The sequence below is a fragment of the Equus asinus genome, chromosome 19 (assembly GCF_041296235.1).
Source record: "Equus asinus isolate D_3611 breed Donkey chromosome 19, EquAss-T2T_v2, whole genome shotgun sequence".
NCBI classification, from domain to species: domain Eukaryota; kingdom Metazoa; phylum Chordata; class Mammalia; order Perissodactyla; family Equidae; genus Equus; species Equus asinus.
The window spans coordinates 7,460,381-7,482,863 of record NC_091808.1 but is presented as its reverse complement, the minus strand read 5'-3'; the positions used below and the strand labels follow the sequence as shown (position 1 = coordinate 7,482,863).

Sequence of the window (22,483 nt, the reverse complement as noted above, 5' to 3'; positions counted from 1 at the left end):
TCTTGGACTTTCAAGAGGGCCCGTGTCAAGTTTGTGGAGGAACCTTGTGTGCTGGCCCTTTGACAGCTGCCTTGCCATGTTGCCAGATTGAAAACAGGGCAGAAAGAACAGATTTGCAGGCCACACTGACAGGGCCAGTTGGATGAGTTGGATGGGAGCAGGGAAAGGGGAAGCGTTGGAGATGGAAGAGTCAGGGTCCGGGGCTTGGGCATCTGAGGGATGGGGTGTATAGGAGCAGGGCCGTGGGAGGGAGAAGATGGTGGACTTATGTGCTCGGGCAGGACTGGGTCTGTCCCAGGCCCCACTTCCGAGTCCAGGATCTTCCCACCCACCATACTTGTTTCCCAGATTTCCACTCAGCGCAAAGTCAACATTTACAACATTCTCCAGGAGATCATCCAGCAGGAGGGGGAGCTGGAGGAGCAGTGCGTCCAGAGGCTGGTCGCCATCGCCTCCAGGGAGATGAGGGAGATCCTGGAGGTAGGAGAGCCCTGGGCTCCATCGGTGTCCGGCCCCCTGCCTTCCCAGGGCCTGGGCCATTGGTAGACATGACCTGGGGTGCCCAAGGGCCTTGTCCAGTTACCTCATGGGGCAAGGATGGGCTGAGGGAGCCAGAGGGAGCCCAGGGGGCTGGAGCAGGTGTGGGGCAGGAGGGTTTTTATGAAGGCCCCCCTGATGGTGGCACCGCACGTCCCTCTCCTGTCCCCCTGCAGATGGAAGGCTATGTGAAGGCAGAGGCGGCCAGTGACACCCTGGTGGCTTTGTCCCGAAACCACTTCAGCTTGGTCATGTATGAGCTGCAGCATCACCTTAAGCCCCTAAACCTCACCGACGAATTTGTCATCGTCACCCTTGCCAAGCTGGCCAATGGCAACGGTGCGAGCCTCAGGGTCCTCAGCCCCCGTTTCTGGCTCCCAGGCCTCCCTCCTGGGCTCTGCCTCTCTCTACCTCTGTCCTGGCCCCCACCCCTTCCTTTTCTCTCTTTTCCTATCTTTCTCTGGCATTCACTCTTTTCCTCTCTGTGTGTCTCTCTTGGTTGTTAAGACTCTCTCTCTGTGTCTCCACTTTTCATTTCTGTCTCTTTATTCCTCTGTCATTCCTTCTTCTCCAAGTCTCTCTTTCCTCTCTTCCTCTCTGGCTCCATTCTCTCTCTTCCCCCCTCCCTTTCTCTTTATTTCCTTTGTGTCCCTCTGTCTCTTTCCATTCCACAGACATACACTGCGATCCTGCTCCACGCAGGCATTGTGGTGGGTGCTGGGCCACGGCAGCGAGTGAAACACGCACAGTCCCCGCCCTCATAGAGGACCACAAACAGGTAAACCAGAAAAGAGGTGATGGGTATAAAGAGAACAGCCAGGTGGCTGTCTGAGATCAGGATGTGGTGAGGGGACCTCATCGCTGTGGGGACCTCATTGAGGTGTGACCTGGAGGATGAGAGGACGACACCTGTGTGAGAAACAGGATGAGGGAGAACATCCAACACTAACAAAACATCATGTGCAAAGGGCTTGAGGCAGGAAAAAGCTTGATTACTGTGAAGAACTGAGAGCCCACTGTGGCTGGAGTTACAGAGGAGGGGGTGGTGGTGTAAAATGAAGTTGGAGAGTTACAGGGCCTGGTGGGCACTTGAAAGCTACTGATGGAGGCCGGCCTGGTGGCGTAGTGGTTAGGTTCATGTGCTCCACTTCAGCAGCCCAGGGTTTGTGGGTTTGGATCCTGGGCACAGACCTGCATACTGCTCATCAAGCCACGCTGTGGGGGCATCCCACATACAAGAGAGAGGAAGATTGCCACACATGTTAGCTCAGGGTGAATCTTTGTCATCAAAGGAAAAAAGAAAGCTACTGAGGGATTTTTAGGCTGCAGAATTGCCTGATGGGACTCAGGTTCCAGGAAGACCATTCTAGCCGTCGTGTGGATGGAGAAGGGATGGCAGATGTGTAACCAGGAGGTTACGGTGGTCGGGCTAGGAAGCATCTGGTGAGCAGTGAGCAGACATGACGCATTGATGGAGACACCGAAAGGAACCAGATGTCCATCTCTGGAAGCAGGCGTGCTCCGAGCGAGCGCCCACACTCTGACTCTCCGCTCTCTCCCAGTTCCTGCCTCTCCGGCTCTTCCCTGTGGCTCTGTCTCTACTCTTCCTCTTCCTTCTGTCCCCCGATCCTCCCCTCTTTCCTGCCTTGCTTTCCCCTTCACCCGCTTCCAGCTCGCTTTTTGTACCTCACGCTGACTTCCGCAATATTTCCTGGGGCCCCAGCTGGCGCAATTGGGGTTCCCTGACTCTGCAGTGTGGGGGGCTGGTGGTGCCGGTGGTGGGGTTGTCCTCTCTGCCTTCTCCCTGCTGAGTCCTGACCCACCCCGACTTCCCACAACCTCTCCCCCTACCCCACAGTGTTCGAGTTCATGCCGTACATGGGCATCACCCTGGCCACCATATTCACGATGCTGAGACTTGCCAATGAAGCCAAGATACGCCAGGTGATCTGTGGTGGTACGTGTCCCTCTTGGGCCTGCAGGTCTGGCCCAGTCAGGGCGCAGAGGGGCGAAGTGGGGTAAACAGGTGGAAGGGTTGTTGAACAAGAGGTGGGTTGTTCATTTATTCCCAAGCATTTGCTCAATCTCCTGCTTTGTGTGGCCTCTGATTGTCTCTCTGGGGGGACGAGTGGCTGAACCATCGTGGATGCTTTTAGGAGGCCTTCATGGCCTTGAGGGAGGCAGCTGTCACTGTGACTTAGTTTAGCTTGCTCTGCAGTTAAGCATTTTAGGAGAAGACTGGAGAAGGGCACTGGGATTCACAGCAGAGGGACCGGGGAAAATATCTCCACGTTGGGTCTGACGTGGGCAGGTCTTCAATGCTATTTACATCGGATCGCCTTGGCCCAGGTTCTGATTACTTAATATTTTTGTGGGCCCCAAATCCCTGATACCCAAGAAAAATGGGGCAAAATTATGTTTACTGCCCTCTGTGTTGGAATCCCCTAGATGAGAATAAGGAGTCCCATTCCAGTGCCCACACGTGACCCACCCCGCATGTGAATCTCAAAGGATGGAGCCTCGATGCACCTGTGTGCTTAACACCCCCTTGGGGGAGCCTTTCACACACAGATATTCAAGATCAAACCAGGGAGCTGTGAGGGAGGAAGGGCAGAGCTGTGGGGACCAGAGGGGCTTTGGCTAGCTGTGTCTTTGGCCATCTCAGTGACCTGCTCTTATCGGAAGATCCTGAGCACCCCGGCCTGGAGAAGGTGGCCTGGGAAGGCGCTCATGGCATCTCCCCACGCCCGTAGCCATGGAGACCTTCTGCGAGACGGTGCAGTTTTACCTGAGGCACCTGGAGGACAGCGTCTACCCCGTGATGACCGAGGACCAGTTTGCTATGAAGCTGTTTCCCCTGTATCGCTATTTTGTGACTGTGTGGCTGAGGAACCACAACCCGGAGGTGAGATGCATCCTTCTCAGGAGGGCCCTGGGGTCCCCCGCCAGTCATGGCTTCCCCGCCTGTGGGGCTGGGAGGGCTGAGAGACCACCGGGTCCAGCCTCCTTCCCGGAACCCCAGAGAGACGGTGACCTGGTTAATGGCACAGCCGGGAGCTTGTGATGCTGAACTGCAGGGGCCCTGGAGCCTCAGCAGGCCAGCTTGGTAAAGGCCCTGGGACTTGCTACACGAGGGTCGATGGTACCCGCATGCTGGGCGCTCTCCAAGCGGTTTACCTATGGGAGCTAGAGCAGAGGCACTGAGAGGCTAAGTACCTGCCCAAGATCACCTAAATGACAGAGCAAGGACTCGCGGGGGCAGGCTGGCCTCCCTGCCCACCTGTGGGGCCTTGGGTGAGGCCCCAACCACTTCCAAGATTGCCTCTGTCATGTGCCCTTGATTCTGTGGACGGGGCTGACATCCCTGGGCCTTGCTGGGGGTTCTGGGCTGAGGAGTCCAGAGACCTGCTCCTGTGGCAGGTGAAGCTGGGGGTCATCAAGTCCCTGAAGCCCATGCTGAACCTCCTCCTGCCCAACGACGACCTGAGGGAGCAGGTGTACGACTATATCCCCCTGCTGCTGGCGGAGTACCAGGGCAGCCTGGAGGCCCTCTGCATCACGCAGGTGAGGGCCAAGTGGGCGGCAGCCCCGGCTGGAGCCCTGGTTCCCAGGTGTTCCAGGGGACTGTCATCTGGGTGGAAGGTGAGGATGTCAGATATTATGATCCCTGCCAGGAGACCCAACATCTGTGCCCGATGAGGGGCCATGGGGCCTTGCCCTTGTAGGGTTTGCAGGAAATGAACGCTGCTGTTCCAGGTGGAAGGGACGAGATCCCAGAGTTTGGAGGCCACAGTGAGGTCGTGGCCTTCGTATCAGTTCCCTAGGGCCGCCATAACAAAGAACCACATCCCAAAGAACCATCCCAAAGAGCTAGGGAGCTTAAAACAACAGAAATTTATTCTCTCATGGTCCTGGAGGCCAGAAGTCCCAAACCAAAGTGTCAGCAGGGCTGTGCTCCTTCTGAGGGCTCTGGGAGGAATCCTTCTTGTCTTTTCCAGCTTCTGGCGGCCCCAGGCCTTGCGAGGCTTGTGGCAACATCACTCTGATCTGGCCCTGTCTTCACAGGGTCGTATTCTCTGTGTGTCTCTCTGTGTCCTCTTTTAATAAGGACGACAGTCCTCGGGCTTAAGGCCCACCCTGAATCCAGGACGACCTCATCTCAGGATCCTTAACTATTTACATCTGCAAAGACCCTATTTCCAAATAAGGTCACATTCTGGGGTTTTGGGTGGACACGAATTTTGAGGGGACACCATTTGCCCCATGACAGCTTTTAACCCCTGGGAGACGGAGTGGTTGCTGGGCTCTGAGAGGAGGCGTGAGCCGGGCTGACGTCCATCGTCAAGGGTCCCCCGTCTGCAGACGAGGCGTGGCTCTCAGCTGGAAACTAGGAGCAGAAATGGATGTGATGGACTTAGGGAGCCAACTGTGGATCATTCTGGCTAAAGAATGGGATTCGGCTCCAGGTGAAGATGAGAGAAAGATGAAAAAGGGCTTGAATGCCACACTTGGTGGCCCAGTGTGGTGCTTCCCAAGCTTTACTGTGCACAGGAACCGCCTGGGAGCTGGTTGAAACACAGAGTCGGGTTCAGCATGTCTAGGGCAGAGCCTGAGAGCTGCATTTCTAACTAGCTCCCAGGGGCTGCCATACCTCTAGTCGGTGGACCGCAGCAAATGGCAAGGGTCCAGATTCTGACCTTGAGTTGGTAGAAGGTCATCTACCACCATCTGCCCATCCGTTGCAGGTCTTGAGGCAGATCCTGGAAGTGTCGGTCATCACCAACACCCCCATCCCCCAAATGCAGCTACACCCCATTTTCATGGAACTGCATGTCCAGGTGAGGCTGGCGAGCTGGGCTGGGCATCTCAGGGTGAGTCAGCAGGAAGCCGGCTGCAGGAGGTGGCACAGCCGGCCAGGGCAGAGGGCGAGATGGTGGCAGAACCCCCTGTGTCACTCGTGTGCCTCCTGCATCCCTCTGGGGTGTGAGGCCATGGTGCCCACGCAGCTCCTGTCCTCTCAGGCTGGGCTGCCGCTGTGCCCGTATCCCCTGTCCCTGCTGGGACCTCACCTGGCCTTCCCACACGCCCTCTCCCCAGGTGTGCGCCAAGGCCCCCACCCAGCAGCAGTACAGCAGCCAGAACCTGATGGAGATCGTGCACTGCTTCATAGCCCTCGGTGAGGCCCCCCCCGGGGCCGCTGTGAGCCTGGGGAGTCCCGGCCCCTCTAAGCGCCGGGCCCGGGGCTGCCTCCTTGGGCTCGCTCCAGCTCAGTGGGCACGACTGAAGTAGTACTTCCCCCTGCAGCCCGCTCCTACCCCAAGGAGCTGATGAAGTTCTTCTTCAGCCAGATGGAGATGAGCAAGGAGGCCATCCGCGTGGGGACCCTGACCCTGATTAGGGCCGTGGTGAGCGCAGACGGTGAGCAAGGGTGGGAAGGCGGGGCAGGGGCGGGGAGGCGAGTCTCACTCCTGTGTGGACCTCCATCATTTCCTCTTTTATAGACCCTACTGGGTGGGCCAAGAGGCCACGGCTGTCCGCTGCATCACGTTTTCCATGCTTGAACCTAACCAGTCCTGTGACCCTCAATCCTCTCCTTCAACCCTGAGTCCCAGCTGCCACCTGAGTCTGAATTTCAAAATGTTACCCTGAATCCTAGTACTAACCCCCAGAGCTAAATCAAAGGCTCAATGCAAAGCCTAGTTGCATAATGCAGGTACAGCCCTAAAGCCCCATTGACCACGTGCCCCACCTTAGTCTACACCCAGATTCCAAGTCCCTAAGCTCAAACCCTAAACCTGGCCTTGATATCAAAAGGGAACTACTGTCCCGAGCTAAGACGCTAGCTCAGATATCACCTTTGTGTGAATTTAAACAAGACCTCCCCTGCTGGCAGCACATGGCCATGCAGGTACATGACTTGAGAAGCACTTGGGCTATTCCTGTTCAGCCCTTCAACTGGGTGCCTTTGTGCAGTGCACAAGCTGGGCAACTGTACATGAAGGACCTTCTGTGCTTTTTACCTCCTTGATGGGCAGAGATGACAAAGTTAATGACTAGAATTGGCCTAGCCATTTTTCTGTAAAAGGCCAGATAGTAAAAATATTTTTGGCTTTACAGGCTAAACAGTCTCTATGAAAATTGCTCAACTCTACCGCTGTAGAGCAGAAGCAGCCATAGACAGCAGAGCGTGGCTGTGTTCTGATAAAACTTTATTCACAAAGACACGCTTTGGGCTGAATTCAGTCTTCAGGCAAGACTGCTAATCTCTGGTCAAGAGTAACAAGAAAGTAGCTTCTTACACTTCATTGACAGGGGTGTAAATTGCTGCACCATTCTGGGTGCTCAACTGGATAGGGACCAAAACTGAGGCTTAGCAATCCAACTTCTTGTCAATAGTCTGAAGGAAATAATTGCCCGAAGGAAATTGGACAAAGATGTTTGCAAAGCATTAGAAACCACCTAAATGCTTTTCTGTAGGGAATTTGTGGAATAAATGATAGCATATCCACACAATGGAATACTATACAGCCATTAAAAGTGTAGTTAATCTACTCTTCCTCAGGGCCAGCTCGCCCACTACGCATTAATGATGGAGGATGGGGCTCTGCATGTATCGTGACCTCAGTTATGTGAAGGAAACCTCTATGTTTGTTTAGACAAAAACAGGTTTAGAAGGACACACCTGAACTGTTAAGAGTGGTTATCTTTTATTTTAATTAATAAACATACACCGTTTTTATAATCAGAAAAAAAAGTTTCCATTTTGGGGATAAAAACTCTACATTGTAACATTGTCCCTTACTGTCTGCTTATCTGCCACTATCTACCCCGTCCTCGTCTCCTCTCCTCCTCTGTCAGCACTGACTTCTAGTAGCATCTAGCCTTGAGTGTAACATCAACCTGAGTGCCTAACTCTAGTTCCGTCCATGCTGGCTCTCTCCAGAACCTTCTCATGGCGTCTCCTTCTCACCCCCCTTAATCTTCCTCCTTCTTCAATCCGGGGGGCTGTCATCTGCTCTATGGCGAGCAAACACCTAGCACTTCTTGTGCCCCGGGCACTATGTTAACTCATTACTGCTCACAGCAGCTCTGTGAGGGAAGTCCCGTTATTATCCTCATCTTACAGGCAAGGAAACTGAGGCACAGAGGAGCTAAGGAGTTCACTGAGGTCACACAGCTGGGATGTGGCAGAGCCGGGATTCGAACCCAGGCAGCCTGGCGCAGGAGCCCAGGCTCTCTTCAGCTGTGCTTTGCAGCCTCCACATGCCCACTGTGTGCCCAGCACTGTGTGCCCAGCTGAGGGGACCGGAGAGCTCTTAGATGGAGACCCTGTGCTCAAGAAAAGTCCACTCATTTCAAAAGAGACACACACAAAGCAGAGGCTGAAGGAGGAGGCGTAAAACGATGGGGCCAGGCCGGGTGGGCGGAGGTGGGGTGGGGGGTCAGGGAGGTGGCCAGGCTGAGGGAAGTGCCCCTGAACTGTGGTATCCAGTCAGAGGCTCTCAGGAGGAGTGACCTGGACGAGTCACCTGCCCCCTGGCTCCCTGTGGAAGGCGCGCTCCATGCCACCCAGGGAATCTTGCAGCTCCGGCATCTCCTTGGAGCCACCCCCAAGGCCGGCGGCCCTCCAGGCTAGTTTTCCTCTTTCAGAGCCCAGGATGAACATCAGGACCATCTACCTGGCCATCCGGGTGGTCAAGAACACCCTCTCCGACACCCGCTCCAAGGTAACAGGGCAGAGACTGGAAAGGGATGGCACTTGGGGGCACTTGGGGGAAGCGAGGGGAAGTCTGGCAGGTGGCCTTCTCCATCAGCCGTGGCCTCGGCTCCTCTCCAGTTCTGGGTGGAGATCCCTGGCCAGCCTCTTTGAGTCAGGCCCTTTGATGGAAAACCGAGCTTCCTGGGCAGTATCGAGCAGGGCGGGAGGCCAGAGACGCTGTGGTCCAGCTCTCCTCCATGCCCTGGGGTGTTCCAGTGGAGGGCTCAGACGTCAGCCTGGATGAAGGACAGGCTGGGCAAATCCAGCTTCTGCCAGAGCCGCTTGGCTGCCTGGGGGTTTTGCAAGGTCTTTACTGCATTTGAAAAAAGCTCCTGAGGAAGATGCCCTCTGCCCTCCACACAGAGGCTAAAAGTCATGGTCCAGCCTCCACTGCAGCCACAGCCACCTTGGAGCGGAGCTTCAGTTCCAGCTGTGGGCACTGGGAACCCCTGGGAGGGACGGTCCAGGATGGCGAGAGTCTGTACCCACGGTGGAGAGAATGGAGGATTTGGGCTGGAGATCTAGGCAGAGCTGTTCTCAGTCTGTGGGAGCTGGAAGGGAAGAGAGAACAGGCTTGTTCTGTGCTGCCCCCAAACAGTGAGGCCCAGGGAGCGCAGGATAAGGGTCAGCTTGTCCCCACCAGTGCTACCTGCATAGAAGGGAGTGCACTCCATGTCTCTGAAGGGTTCAAATGAGGCTCCCGGGTGGACGTACAGCTGAGCAGGATCCCCTGGATGAGGCAGGGGGTGGTGAGCAGAGTGCACAGTAGCCAGGCGGCCCGAAGGCCCCTTCCAGCCCAGGACACCCCCAGTTCCTAGCTGCCTGGTGTTACGGGATGGGGGGTTAGATGCCAAACCTCCCACCCTGGAGCCCGCCCCAACCCCCAGCCTGTCTGCCCCCGTCCCTGCAGGTGAGGATGGCTATTCTCCGCATCATCGGCCAGTTAGCTCTGTCTGGGTACCAGGAGAGGATCAAGGGCTGGGGGCTGAAGTACGTGTCCACGCAGCTGACCCTGTCCACCTACAAACTGGTGAGTGGCCCCGACGTGCAGGTCACGGAGCCGCTGGACTTTGGGGAGGATTTCCAAAGCGTTGGGGAAAGAACCATGCTCGATGCTTGAGCCTGCACGCATACGCGTTCATGACACAAGTGCACAGACACACAGTGAGCTGCAGGTAAGGACGTGTAGCCACACGCAGGAGAGAGAATACAGAGAGCCACGCAGAGCTCTGAGCAGCCCGGAGACCCCACGTCTGGGCATCGAGCTCGTAGGGGTGAGGAGACTGCGCCCAGGACCACAGCAAGCCCCTGCCAGCCCACAAACAGGGACCCCTTGGGTCTGTCTTCCAGACAAACCACCGGGAAAGCTTTTATCAGAGGGACCTGGAGGAGAAGATGGTCCACAAAGTCACCATGGACACTGTGAGGATCATAACGTCCTCCGTCAGTGGGATGACCAACGTGAGTGAGCCCACCCCCCATGCACTGGCCCGCACGCTGGAGCTGGTGGTACATGTCTGTGCAGCACCATGCTCGGGGGAAAGGTGCATGCCCAGAATTCTGCATTGTTGCTGCCCCCATTCCCCCAGCCTGGGCGGCCTGGGGGCCTTGATGTCCCAATTGCCTGAGCTCTTGTCCTTCAAGATCCAGTTCCAGAGCCAGGTCCTTGATGGGAACTCAGGGCCTCCAGATGCTAGGGCAGTGCCTGGCACGCAGTAGGCCTCAAAACATATCAATTGACTTACTGCCTGGAAGGTATCCGTTACCTTAAAGCCCCTTCAGTCCAGGAGCATGTGTGCGTGTGTGTCTCTAAAGAAATGATTTTAGTGGCTTAATTCCACAAACATTCCATGAGTCCCTACTATGTGAAAGATGAAGGCACACACTGGGAGGGCTCGGCATGACCCCAAGGAGTTCACGGACTTTAGGGGAAACCAGTGTGTCAACATTTAGTTGCAATACAACGTGACATAACAATAAGATAGGAAAAATTTACCACGAGAGCACGAAGAGGGAATCATTGTCCATTAAGTGAAGCCACTGGCTCGAAGCTCCCTGTCCAGCGTCAGCTTATCCTAATTACAGGAATAGCAAGAATGGTCACAACAGCTACAAGCCGTTGAGCACCAACACACAGCAGGCCCTGGACTAGGTGTGCCAGGTGTAGAATCTCACCCAATTACCCCAACAACCCCACGAGGTAGGGTCTCTGATTATTACCCTGTTTTTGTAGATAGGGAAACTGAGCCACAGAGGGACTCATTAATTCATCCAGGCTTCCAAGCTGGTAAACCAGTAGAGCCAGGATTAAAACGCTCATTCCAGTTCACCATGCTGCCTCCCTGGAGGGACCCAGGAGCCGGCGATGCTAGTCCTGGTGGCTGGAACGGCCCAAGAGACTGCTCTTGTTAGTTGATGGCACAAAGATCTCACCGCAAACTCCTAGGGCAGTGTGGGGAGGCTGAGGGGGACCAGGATTAACTGGGGGTGTTCAGTGACCATTCAAGGAGAGAGGGGGATGGCAGGGTGGTGATGGAGGGCTAGAGACACTGCCCCAAGAATGTGCATCGGTCAGTGCTCTCCAGAGATACAGAGCCAGCAGGGGATATGTATAGTCCATTTATTTCAAGGAAGGGGCTTACGCAGCGGTGGGGGCTGGCGAGTCTGACATTTGTAGGGCAGGCTGGAAGCTCAGGTAGGAGCTGGTGCTGCCATCCTGAGGCAAAGTCATCTTCTTCCTCTTTGCTCTCAAGGCCCTTGAACTGATTGGGTGAAGTCCACCCACATTATCAGGGATAAGCTCCTTAGCGGATTATGGACTTCCATCACGTCCACGAAGTGGCTTCACAGCCACACCTAACAGTAGTGTTTGATCGAATAACTGGGTCCTCTCACCCAGCCAGGAGGACACCTAAAATCGACCCTCACAATTGGCAAGCTTGCTGGGTCATCCGCCCAGGGTGCACCTACCTCTACAGGGTTTGGGGCCAGAGGGAGGGCGCTGGTCAAAGAGGATGTGATGGGCGTGGGCTTGGTGCAAGGCCAGCAGGGATGGCGGTTGGGCACCCAGGACTGGCTGACTCCCTCGGCCATAGCGGGGAGGGTACCACTTAGCCCTGACAAAGACCGGGGTTGGCAGCAGAGCCAGTCAGGGCCGAGGCTGTCGTGGGCTTGGAGCTCCATTCTGGAGAAGCGAGGGGGGAGCCGACACCCATCTCCTTGCATGGCCGCGGGACGCCCCAGCTGATCCTGCCCGCCCTCCCCTCACCAGGAGTTTTGGGTGAGGCTCCTGTGCTACATCGTGGAGACCGACTACACAGAGGCCTTGACCCCCATCTGCATCAGCCTCGTGAACCTGGCGGAGCGCCAGCTCCACAGCAAGGATGCGGAGGCCGACGCGGCCGGCAAGAGCAGGCACGGTGGGCAGCACCCCCGCGCCGCCTGATGGGGTTGGGCGGGTAGGCCGCTCCGTGTCGGAATGTTTCCCTTCTCCAGGAAGCGTCCCAGAGGCCAAATAGCTGGGCCGAAGGCCCACCCTTGCCAGGTCTGAGGAGGTGTCACAATTGTGCGAACTTCCTCTGGCAGCTCGCTCCTCGTGTCCCCACCCCTGAGCTCACACCCTGACCCAGACCGCAGCCTGTGGAGCTCCTGGCTTGGCCTCTCTTGGGATGTGACCAATCAGGGCCTCTGTGAGCCAGCTGGAGGAAGGTCCCGTTGGAGTCCTCTGTACACCACCCCACCGCGGTCCCCCTCGGCTTGAGCACGGTGAACATCAGACTCTCAAAAAAGTGACTAGGCCCACCTACAGATGGGGTGACGCTGCTGTTCCAAGGGGCTGTTCTTCTGGGCCCGGGGCTTTCCTGGATGAGTGGCTGGCGATGGACGTGATTTGGGAGCCCCTTAGGATCCAGGGATGGCAAAAGGCTGAGCCTGCTCTGAGCAACCAGCTGGGCCACCCCCCAAGGTCTTGCTCATGCCCCTACCCCCCACTCTGGGGCTGAGTCCTCTCCTGAGCCACTCTACCTTCAGCTGCTCAGTGGGCCTGGCTCCTTTGCCCATTGGCCTAATGTGAGTTGCTTCTCATGAGTTTTCTTCTCATGAGCTCATTGCCTCCCAAAGCCTGCGGGGGTAGGGATGGGATGGGGAGGTGTGTGTCTAATGAGTGTTGGATCAACAGAGGCCAAGGTTCACAGTAGGAGACAAATACTCCTATGGCAGGTCCTGGTGTCCACTACAAAGTAGGCGTGTCCTGAAAAGAGCATCTTCTAAGCCCCAGCCCATAGCACAATTCTCCCTTCTTCCTGGGATAAGCCAATCCAAATGATGTTCTTTATAGAAAATGCCTTGTGCTGACCCATTCTCCATTCTGGGGGCAGTGGGATGGTGTCAGGTGCACCTTCCAGGGTAAAGCACCCCTCGGGGGCACTGGGGGTGCTTCCTGGTACAAGCCAGGTCCTTCAGTGAGGGTCGCATGTCCTTCTTCCTCAGTGGACCTGCCTGCTCCACAGAGGCTGCTGGCCCGTCTCCTGGTGAGTGGCTTACCTGGGTTGTTCCCTGGCCTGGCTGAGGCTGTGTCCTGCGTGCCTCTCCCTTGAGCTCCTAATTCCCAGAGCTCCCAGAGGGAGAGGGGAGCTGGATGCTTTCAGGACAGAGCTTTCCAGGTCCCTGTCTGGTGAGGACCTGCTCCGAGATTCCTCTGCTTGGCCTTTGAGCATCCTCAAAGCATCCCCAGGTTACCGCCAATGGCCTCCATGCCCCTGGGGATGGACTCAGTCCTGCACCTATGTGTCCTTTTCCTTGTGTTGACCCTGGATGCTAATCCATGCTTCGAGGAAGCCCCGGATGTGGAGGGAGCCCATGGTCTTGCCTCTCATCTCCTTTCCTCCCTGCGGCATCCTTTATGGGGAATGCTCTCTGGCCCTGGAGATCCTCAGAGCTCTGTTTGAAAACAGCCCACCTTGTCCGACTCACCCCTTTACAAGTGTAGGCGACGAGGTCCCAAGTCGGGTAGCAAGGTGCCCGGGGCTGTCCAGCCTGATGTAGGGCCCCACTAGAGTCTGGGTGTCCTCCAGGTACTGATGTCATCCCCCTACAAGGGGGAGGGCCGTGGGATAGCCATGCTCAACCTCCTGAGAACCCTGAGCCAGAGCATCGCACCCTCCATGGCTGACGCATGGGAGCAGGAGATCCCGCTGCTGGTCAAGTACCTGGAAGGTGAGGTGCCAACCCCCCTGTGAGTGTACATGTTGGGGTACTAATCACGTGGCCTGAACAACAGGAGCCGTGGCTCGAGGTGGACCGACTTAGCCTGTTTTGGTCCTTGGGAAGGTGGGGAGGGAAATGCAGCATGTGGTGGGCCCATCCATGGAGGGTCTCGCAGGCCCGGCCAAGAAGACTGACCCAGAAGAGAGCAGCAGAAGAAAGTAGCATGTGTGGCCCTTCCTTCTGCAGAACACACTGAGTTTACTTGGAATCAGAAGACCTGGGAGGACAAGCTAATTCAGGTAAAGAGGTGATCCAGCTTGCTGAGGCCGGGACGGGGAGAAAGGGATGGATGGGTGGAGGGGCGTTTGATGGGGCTGGCACGTGGGGAGTTTAGGAGCCCCTAAAGGACACGTTCTGCTTCTGTCAGAGAAGTCTTGGGGAGTACCAAGCATGTCCACAGCTATAGGTATCTATCAGCTGGGGACAACAGAGGGCCTTCCACTGTAGGAAACCAAGTGCCCAGGAGAGCAACACAGGGGTGACAACCCTCCCACCAGCCCCCAAGCCAGAGCTGTTCGCTAGACCCACAGGCTCTTAGAACGTTAGCGCTGGATTGGGGCTTTATGGGTCAAGAGATCTAGAGACTGGGGAAGGGGGCTGGAGAGGAGGGGTTACCACTCAAGGTTACCCATCCCCCCTGGAGCACCACCCACCGAAGTCTTCTGCCTCCCCAGTTTCTGAGAAACTCCCTCAAGAAGACTCGGGGTTCCAACTGGAGCCTTCGCCTGAGCAAAGAGCTGAACAACCAGATCGAGAGCTTTGACAGCCCATCCCTGGAGAAGGTTTGTCCCCACAGAGGCAGGGCAGCTCAGACAATGAGGGGACTCCAGGGATGGCAGAGTGGTGTCATGCTGTGTGTGAGACCAGCAGCACCCATGGCTCTTTACAGGGACCTGGGAGGATAAGTGGGTGGTCTAGACCAGCGATGTTCAGTTTTTTATTTTGTTTTGTTTTTCCTTAAGAACTTGCTTTGTTGAAGGTGGGGATCTCTCCTCTAGCCACCAGCTTCCCCATCCTTCCCACTTCACTCTCCGCCTGAAGTGGTCTCATAGCAAGTCCAACAGGCAAGGACTGAGTTATCTGAACAGGTGTTGGTAAATAGTGAAAAGAGTGAGGATGACACTGAACCACAGGAGGATGAAGGGATCACCGGGTTCTACCCCAGCAGTGAAGATGATAAGGCCTGGACTCGGGGGGTAGGGAGAGTGGGCAAGCTGGGGTTTGGAGCTTGCCTCCCAACTGTCCTCATCCCCACCTGACAGATTGCTGGATATAGTTTCTTACACCTGACTCATCCAGGTACTGGCCAATGACCACATGTGTATATTTCACTGTAAAAAAGTCTTTACAAAACTATAAACATTGTCGAAAGAAATCACAGAAGATCGCAATCAATGGAAAGCATCCCATGTTCATGGATTGGAAAATGATATAGTTAAGATGGCAACACTCCTCAAATTTATCTGTAGATTCAACACGACCACTGTCATGATCCTAGCTGCACTTTTTGTGTGTGTGCAAAGATGAATAAGCTGACCCTAAAATTCATACGGAAATGCAAGGGGCCCAGAAAGGTCCCTTTATAACTATGGTGAAGAACGAATAAAATTGGAGAACTCATACTTTGCAATTTCAAGACTTCTTACACACAACTGCAGTAAACAAGACAGCATGGTACTGGTATGAGGATAGATATATTGATCAGTAGAATAGAATTGAGAATCCAGAAATAAACATCACATTTACTGTCAATTGATTTTTTTTTTTTTGAGGAAGATTAGCCCTGAGCTAACTGTTGCCAATCCTCCTCTTTTTACTGAGGAAGACTTGCCCTGAGCTAACATCCATGCTCGTCTTCCTCTACTTTATATGTGGGATGCCTACCACAGCATGGCTTGCCAGGCAGTGCCATGTCCACCCCTGGGATCCAAAACAGCGAACCCCGGGCCACCGAAGCAGAATGTGCGCACTTAACCACTGCACCACCGGGCTGGCCCTACTGTCAATTGATTTTTGACAAAGGCACCAGGACAATTCAATGGTGAAATAATAGTCTTTTTAACAAATGGCACTGGGACAACTTCACATCCACCTCCTGCAAAAGAATGAAGTTGGACCCCTTCCTCACACCATACACAAAAGTTAACTCAAAATGGTTTATAGATCTAAATATAAAAGCTAAAACTATAAAACTCTTAGAGGAAAACATAGGCATAAATCTTTGTGACCTTGGCTTGGGCAAAGCCTTCTTAGTTATGACACCAAAAGCACAAATGTTGAAAGAAAAAATAGATGAATTAAACATCATCCCACTAAAAATTCTTACACTGAAAATAGTACCATCAAGAAAATGAAAAAACAACCCACAGAATGAGAGAAAATATTTTCAAATCAAGACCCTAAGAAGGGACTTGTGTCTAGAGTATATGAAGAACTCATTACTCAATAATAAAAAGACAAACAGGCCAGTTAAAAAATGGGCAAAGGATCTGAATAGACACTTCTTCCAAGAAGATATACAGATGGTGATTAAGTACATGAAAAAATAATCAAGATCATTACCATTAGGGAAATGCAAATCAAAACCACAACGGGACACTATTCCACACCCACAAGGATGGCTATAATCAAAAAGACAGATAAAAACAAGTGTTGGTTAGAATGTGGAGAAATTTGAACACTCCTATATTACTGGTGTGAATGCAAAATGGTGCATCTGCATTGAAAAACAGTTTGGCATTTCCTTGAAATGTTAACTATAGAATTACCAAATGACCCAGCAATCCCACTCCTAGATACATACACAGAAATAGAAACGTACGTCCACACAAAAACCTGTGCATAAATGTTCATAGCAATATTATTCCTATAGTCAAAAAGTGGAAAGAATCCAAATGTCCGTCAACGGATGAATGGATGGACAGAATGTGGTATGTCCATACAATGGAATATTATTCAGCCACAAAAAGAAATGATTTACCGATACATGGTACAAAAAGATTACCCTTGAAAACATTATGCTAAGTGAAAGAAGCCAGATGCAAAGGCACACAAAGGACCATGTATTATATGACTCTGTTTATCTGAAATGTCCAGAATAGGCAGATCCATAGAGACAGAAAGTAGATTAGTGGCTGCCAGGGGCTGGGGAGAGTGTGGAGTGACTGCCAGTGGGTATGGAGTTTCTTTTTGGGCTGATGAAAATGTTCTAAACTTAGATTGTGATGATGGTTGCACAACTCTGTGAACATACCATTGAATTTGTAAACTTTGAATGAGTTAATTTTAAGGTATGTGAATAATGTCTCCTTAAAGATGTTTCAAAGAAAGTTTTTACAGACGTCAACTAAAAAATGCATTTGTTCAGCTATATACCCTTCACAGGTGAACATGTAAAATATCAAATAGCAAAGTCTATCTTCCCAATGTCTTCTACAGCTAAACGCTCTGGATTCACAGGTATAAGGACCTTACCAGGTGTCAGTTTAAAGCCAGATGCCCATTTGAAAGAAAGTTGTACACAGTATTTAATAAGCAAATACATGTATTTCAGCTGTATCACAATAACTCACCTAGCTTAAGGAAAGTAAATAAATACATAGGGTTTTACTGGCTCAGATAACTTTATTTTTTTAATTTTTTTTTTCCTTAAAGATTGGCACCTGGGCTAACAACTGTTGCCAATCTTCCTTTTTTTTTTCTGCTTTATCTCCCCAATCCCCCCCTGTACACAGTTGTATATCCTAGTTGCATGTCCTTCCGTTGTGGGATGTGGGACGCCGCCTCAACATGCCCTGACGGGTGGTGCCATGTCCGCACCCAAGATCCGAACCCTGGGCCGCTGCAGTGGAGTGCGCGAACTTAACCACTCGGCCACGGAGCCGGCCCACGGCTCGGATAACTTTAAAGGGCACAACTGGATACAGCAGCTTAAGGAACTTAATCAGGACCCTCAATGTCTTCATCACTCAGACTGGCATCCTCCAGGTGGAAGCAAGTTAGCTTCCAGGAGCTTCCAAACTTATAAACACAAGTAGAAAGAGCCAGTCTTCTCCCAAAATTAATATGCAGAAATCATTATCTTCCTATATACTAATAAAACAAAAATACAACAGACTGAAAAAAGATCCTATCCCAAGTAGCAACGCAATGTAAAATATATAATCAAATAAAATACTGAACACATGCAATATGTGGAACCAGCGTGAGGAGCCCCAAATTACAAGGAAAGGTAGAGAAGCTCAAAGAAAGCCTGATAAAATAGACATATCTCTTGTTCTCGCATAGGAAGTCTCAATGTTGCAAAGGTGTCTATTTTTCTCACATTAGTCTGCCATGTCATTTACTCCCAGTCAAATTCTCCAAAGGAGCTTTTGTGGAAATTTGACAATTTCATGGAATTTGACAAGATTACTTCCAAGTCCATCTGAATGAGAGAATGTCAGAGACTAGCTAAGAACATATTGAAAATGAAGCACGTTCAGGAAGGATTTGTTCTCCCAGAACAGATCAAGGATGTAAGCGTGCAAAATAAAATTCAACCGTGGGACAACTAAAAGACTATAGTGATGAATGTTTTTAGAACCTTAACATGGAACCGGTCTTCACATGCACAAAAAGAAACCAAGAAAGACAAAGGAAAAGAAAGAAACTATTCTATGAATATGAAAAATTTTCTGTGTGACAAAACAAAGTCATGGTGAATAAAATCAAAAAGTAAATGGGACATTGGGGAAATACCCCACCGAGAGTGATCCACTAGCTGAGCCTTCTGATATGCGATTGCTGAGAAATGAGCCCCAGACTGCGCTTGATTTTAAATCCTGGTTCTATCTCATCCTGCTTGCTTTCTCATCTCTAAATACAATAATCGCATTTACCTTCCAGAGTTGTCGTGCAGATTAAATGAGATAATGTGGTTCTTCTTGTTATTTTTCTGAATATACATACAAAGTTCTTACAAAGAAAAGATAAAATAGGAGAAATAACCCAACAGAAGATGGGAAAAGAATATAAGCAATTTAAAGATGGATTATAAGTATAAAGATGATCAAAAGGGCAAATAATAAAAAAAGAAATCAAAAGGCGAATGTTCCACCTCTCACTGATAATGTCCCGTGTCGGAGAGAGGGTGAGGCAATAGGTGCTCTTAGATTTGTTGGTGGGAGTATAAATTGGTTCAACTTATATAAGAGAGACTTTTGACCCCCATTATTTACAACATGGTCCAAGCACCAAGAATAACCCCGAGTCCAATCGCCCAGGATAACCTGAACATTTATTTTAAAGAATATACAAAACACATAGATGTCTGTACATTTTTTGTAATCTGGAGGAATATGTCCTCATGGCAGCGACCCCTGGAGGGTGGAGTAGGGAGGCCTGAATCTCCCTTTGTCCCTCTGCCTCTCCAGGGCTTTCTCTACCGGGCCCTGGGCTTCACCTTGGCCACAGGCCTGGAGGCCAGCAAGGTGGAGGTGCTGCTGTTGGAGCTGCTGTACAAGACGGACTACGGCAACGACTTCGACCGGGAGGTGAGGGCGCCCCGCAGGCCCTCCTATCCTCCAGACCCCTCTGGACTCTCAGGGGATGTGGGCATGTGCATGCATGTATGTGTGTGTTGCATGCATGTGTTTGTACCTGTGTGTGCATGCATGCATGCATGTGCATGGGTGCGTGGGTGTGTATGCAATCGCACATGTGTGTGTGTCTCTATGTATGGAGGGGCTCCTCCTCTGCCCACTGCCCTCACCCGGCTGCCTGGGTCTCCTGCAGGGCGTGATTCTGTGCTTTGGCCTGTGTGCCCGGGGCCAGATGAAGACGGTACTGAACGTGCTCCATGACTTCGAGGAGAGGATCCAGGAGTCGGAGCAGTCCTGGCAGATTGGCGCTTGGAGAGTAAGGCACCCTCGCCCCCAAGTCAGGCCTCCGGGGGCCTCTTAGAACAGTGCCCTCAGCACCCGATCCAGGTTCTTACTGGGTCGCAATAGGAAGCTCCCCTCTGTGTCTGCCATCGCCAAGGCGACTGAGATCTGGAGGCCTCCTCAACAGAGCCTCTGCTCTTGGATGATCTCAAGAACTTAGGGTGGGCCTTTTCAGCACCCAGACATTACAAAGGAGTCCCAGCCCCTTGCTCCTCATGGTGGGCTCCTCAGAGCAGCGATGGGGGCGCCCCTGGGAGCTGGCTGGGAATGCAGAGTTCCAGGCCTCACCCAGACCCCCGGATCTCAAGAAGCTGCGCAGGTATCGCGCAGCAGGTGCTTTCCACGTGTTGGGAGCTCCGCCTGAGTGGGTCAGTGGTGCTAGAATGGAGGGGCCATAAGCCCACTGTGGTATAGAGGAGAACACTGAAGCTTGTCCATAGACGTGCAGTTGGCTAGTCACGGCGAAGCCCGATTGCACGTCTCTGAGGCTGCCTCTCTCTGCCGCAGGCTGGCTGAGCCCCCAGTGGGCAACCATCTGGAGTCACTGATGCCCCAGGCTTTTGCCTTGACCTTGCACCCTTGCCCTGTGTGTCTGGTAGTTTGGATGGAGAGAATCCAGAGTGTCTCGGGCTCCTCACCAGCCTCTCCACAAAGCAGGAACTGAGACCTGGATTCCTACTCAATGCCTGGCAGGGTGTGGGCACCCCTGACCCCCTTCCATGGTGGGTTTGGTGGCCTCCAACACCTCCTCCCAGGAGATCAGGACTGAGGCTGTCTGTTCCCCTCTGTGTCCCCAGCGTCACAAGAGCCCCGGGCCCAGAAGGGGTGCCTGGCAGGGGAAGGTATGAAGGAGCACACAGGCAGCCTCTGTTTAGATGTGTCCACATGACCCACCTGCTCACAGCTAATGGGTGGTCCTGGCCCTGGTCTGACTTGTTCACCACCGTACGTCCAGTGCCTGGGACGTAGTAGGTGGTCAGTAAAGATGTGCTGAATGAATGAATAAATGAGTGAACATTTCAGGCACCCAGAAAACCAGCACCTTCAGCTGACTCAACGGCTCCTTTGGTCATGTGACCAGAGACTATCCATGTGCAGCCGGGGTGGCCCTTGTTCCCTCTCAGAGGGACAAGATGAGCAGAGCTCCCTCCCCTAGTGGGTCTTTTTTTCTCGTTGGCCCCACAGAAGGACCATCCCTGGAGGCGGGAGACAGTGAAGAGCGCCCTCATGGTGATGTACAGCTGTGTGGCCTCGCACTGCCACCCCCAGATGCTCCTCACCCACGTGGACAACCCCATCACCTCTAAGATCATTCACCACTACTCCAGCAGCTGCCAGGTAACCCTCGGCCACCACAGACCCACAGCCAGTGCTCCGGGGATGCCCTCCTTGAACAGGCTGGCAGAGAATCACCCTGCATCATTATCTGGGGACCCCCGTCTGCACCCTGGACAAACCCAGGAGTCCTACCTGACTCCCAGCATTTGGGAAACCCATTGCCCCAGTCTGTGCTGCTCTCTGCTCCAGGGGACGGTGGGGGGCGGCCCCTCCCCCGAGTGCTGGGCAGGGTGAGCTGGGGTCCCCAGAAGTCACAGGATGAGCTGCCCCTCTTCCCAGCCTCTCTTTCTCCCCCACCCCAGACACCTGTCCCAAGTTTTTTCATAAGCGACAGGAAGTGGGGTTGTCTTCAAAAAGATGCAAAGGGACTTGCTACTTTCTTGGAATGGTGAGGAGGAACAAACACAGAGAATAAAGCAAAATCAATGTTTTTTAAATTGTGGTAAAGGATACGTAACATAGTATTTGCCACCATAACCATTTTTAAGCGCACAGTTCAGTGGCATTACGTACATTCATATTGTTGTGCAACCATTACCACCATCCATCGCCAGAACTCTTTATCTTGTGAAACTGGAACTGTGTCCCCATTAAACACCAACTCCCCATCTCCCCCTCTCACCCCCACCCCTGGCACCCACCACTCTACTTTCTGTCTCTATGCATTTCACTACTCCAGGTGCTTCATATGACTGGAATCGTACAGTATTTGTCCTTTTGTGTCTGGCTTATTTCACTCAGCATAGTGTCCTCAAGGTTCATCCATGTCATAAAAGCAAAAATAATTTTATCTCAATAACTTATTCTGTCTCTCTGGCAACACACTGGGCTGGGTGCCCCTGGTCAGTGAAGGTGCCCACTGACCAGCATTGATGACCTCGGGCACAATCTGGGGGACTTGGGGGGAGGCAGCGTCTTCCTCAGTTCACTAGAGCACCGTCTGGAACCTGGCCTGCGTCCCTGCCGTGGGGCAGATGCTCCGTCAGGTAGCTGAAGGACAGAATGAGGCTGCCTGTCTCTCAGAGCACCCTTGACATTGACTCTTCTTTGGAGCAGAGGAAGCAGCATCCTTCAGGAGGCTGTAGGGTCCGGGACTGAGGGCTGGGGCTCGGAGTCTCAGGGCTCACTCACAACGTGCCTCTTCCTTTCCCTCTTCTTGGTCTGGGACAGGACATCTGCCTCAAAATGGCCTTCATGAAGAGTGTGGTGCAGGTCACCAACGCCATCAAAAACATCAAAGACCTGGAGGACTTTCAATTTGCCCAGAAGACGACTCTTACCGCCATGATAATGGTAAGCTGGGTGGGGCGCTTCCTCCATCCTGGGCAGTTTGGGGTCTAACTCTGCTGACTGGTTTCTCTCTGGTCAGAGGTTTTCAGACTTCCTGATGGCCTCTGAGGGACAAGGGGGTCTGCAGAGGCCTCCAGAGTCCCTCCCTGTCTCAGTTCTGCTTTTATCCAACTGTAGGAGTTCAGAGTGTGATATTCTTGCATCTGATAAAGGGTTTCATGGCCTCGAAAAAGTCTGGAAACCAGGGCCGGAACCCCAGCCCTCCTGGGCCCTGTGGTGCCCCCAAGGTGGCTGGTTCAGGGCCAGGAGAGAGAGGTCCACCGGGTCAGCCAGCTACAGCCCCAGCGTTTCTCCGTGGGAGGGGCTTAGA

At 53.0% G+C, this 22,483-nt stretch overlaps 1 protein-coding gene across 1 annotated transcript in view; it reads left to right on the top strand.

Annotated features, from left to right (window-relative positions):
• The window catches only part of MROH2A (maestro heat like repeat family member 2A), a 43,035-nt gene that overhangs the window by 2,055 nt on the left and 18,497 nt on the right, over positions 1-22,483 (top strand). The window contains exons 3-22 of the mRNA XM_044751476.2: positions 349-480; positions 714-876; positions 2,396-2,494; positions 3,291-3,442; positions 3,958-4,101; positions 5,283-5,375; positions 5,635-5,713; positions 5,842-5,955; positions 8,188-8,264; positions 9,207-9,326; positions 9,647-9,757; positions 11,568-11,715; positions 12,785-12,825; positions 13,369-13,510; positions 13,748-13,800; positions 14,236-14,343; positions 18,976-19,095; positions 19,337-19,459; positions 20,671-20,823; positions 21,994-22,116. Of these exons, the coding sequence (XP_044607411.2) occupies positions 349-480; positions 714-876; positions 2,396-2,494; positions 3,291-3,442; positions 3,958-4,101; positions 5,283-5,375; positions 5,635-5,713; positions 5,842-5,955; positions 8,188-8,264; positions 9,207-9,326; positions 9,647-9,757; positions 11,568-11,715; positions 12,785-12,825; positions 13,369-13,510; positions 13,748-13,800; positions 14,236-14,343; positions 18,976-19,095; positions 19,337-19,459; positions 20,671-20,823; positions 21,994-22,116 (2,295 nt within the window). The remainder of the gene's footprint in view (positions 1-348; positions 481-713; positions 877-2,395; positions 2,495-3,290; positions 3,443-3,957; positions 4,102-5,282; positions 5,376-5,634; positions 5,714-5,841; positions 5,956-8,187; positions 8,265-9,206; positions 9,327-9,646; positions 9,758-11,567; positions 11,716-12,784; positions 12,826-13,368; positions 13,511-13,747; positions 13,801-14,235; positions 14,344-18,975; positions 19,096-19,336; positions 19,460-20,670; positions 20,824-21,993; positions 22,117-22,483) is intronic.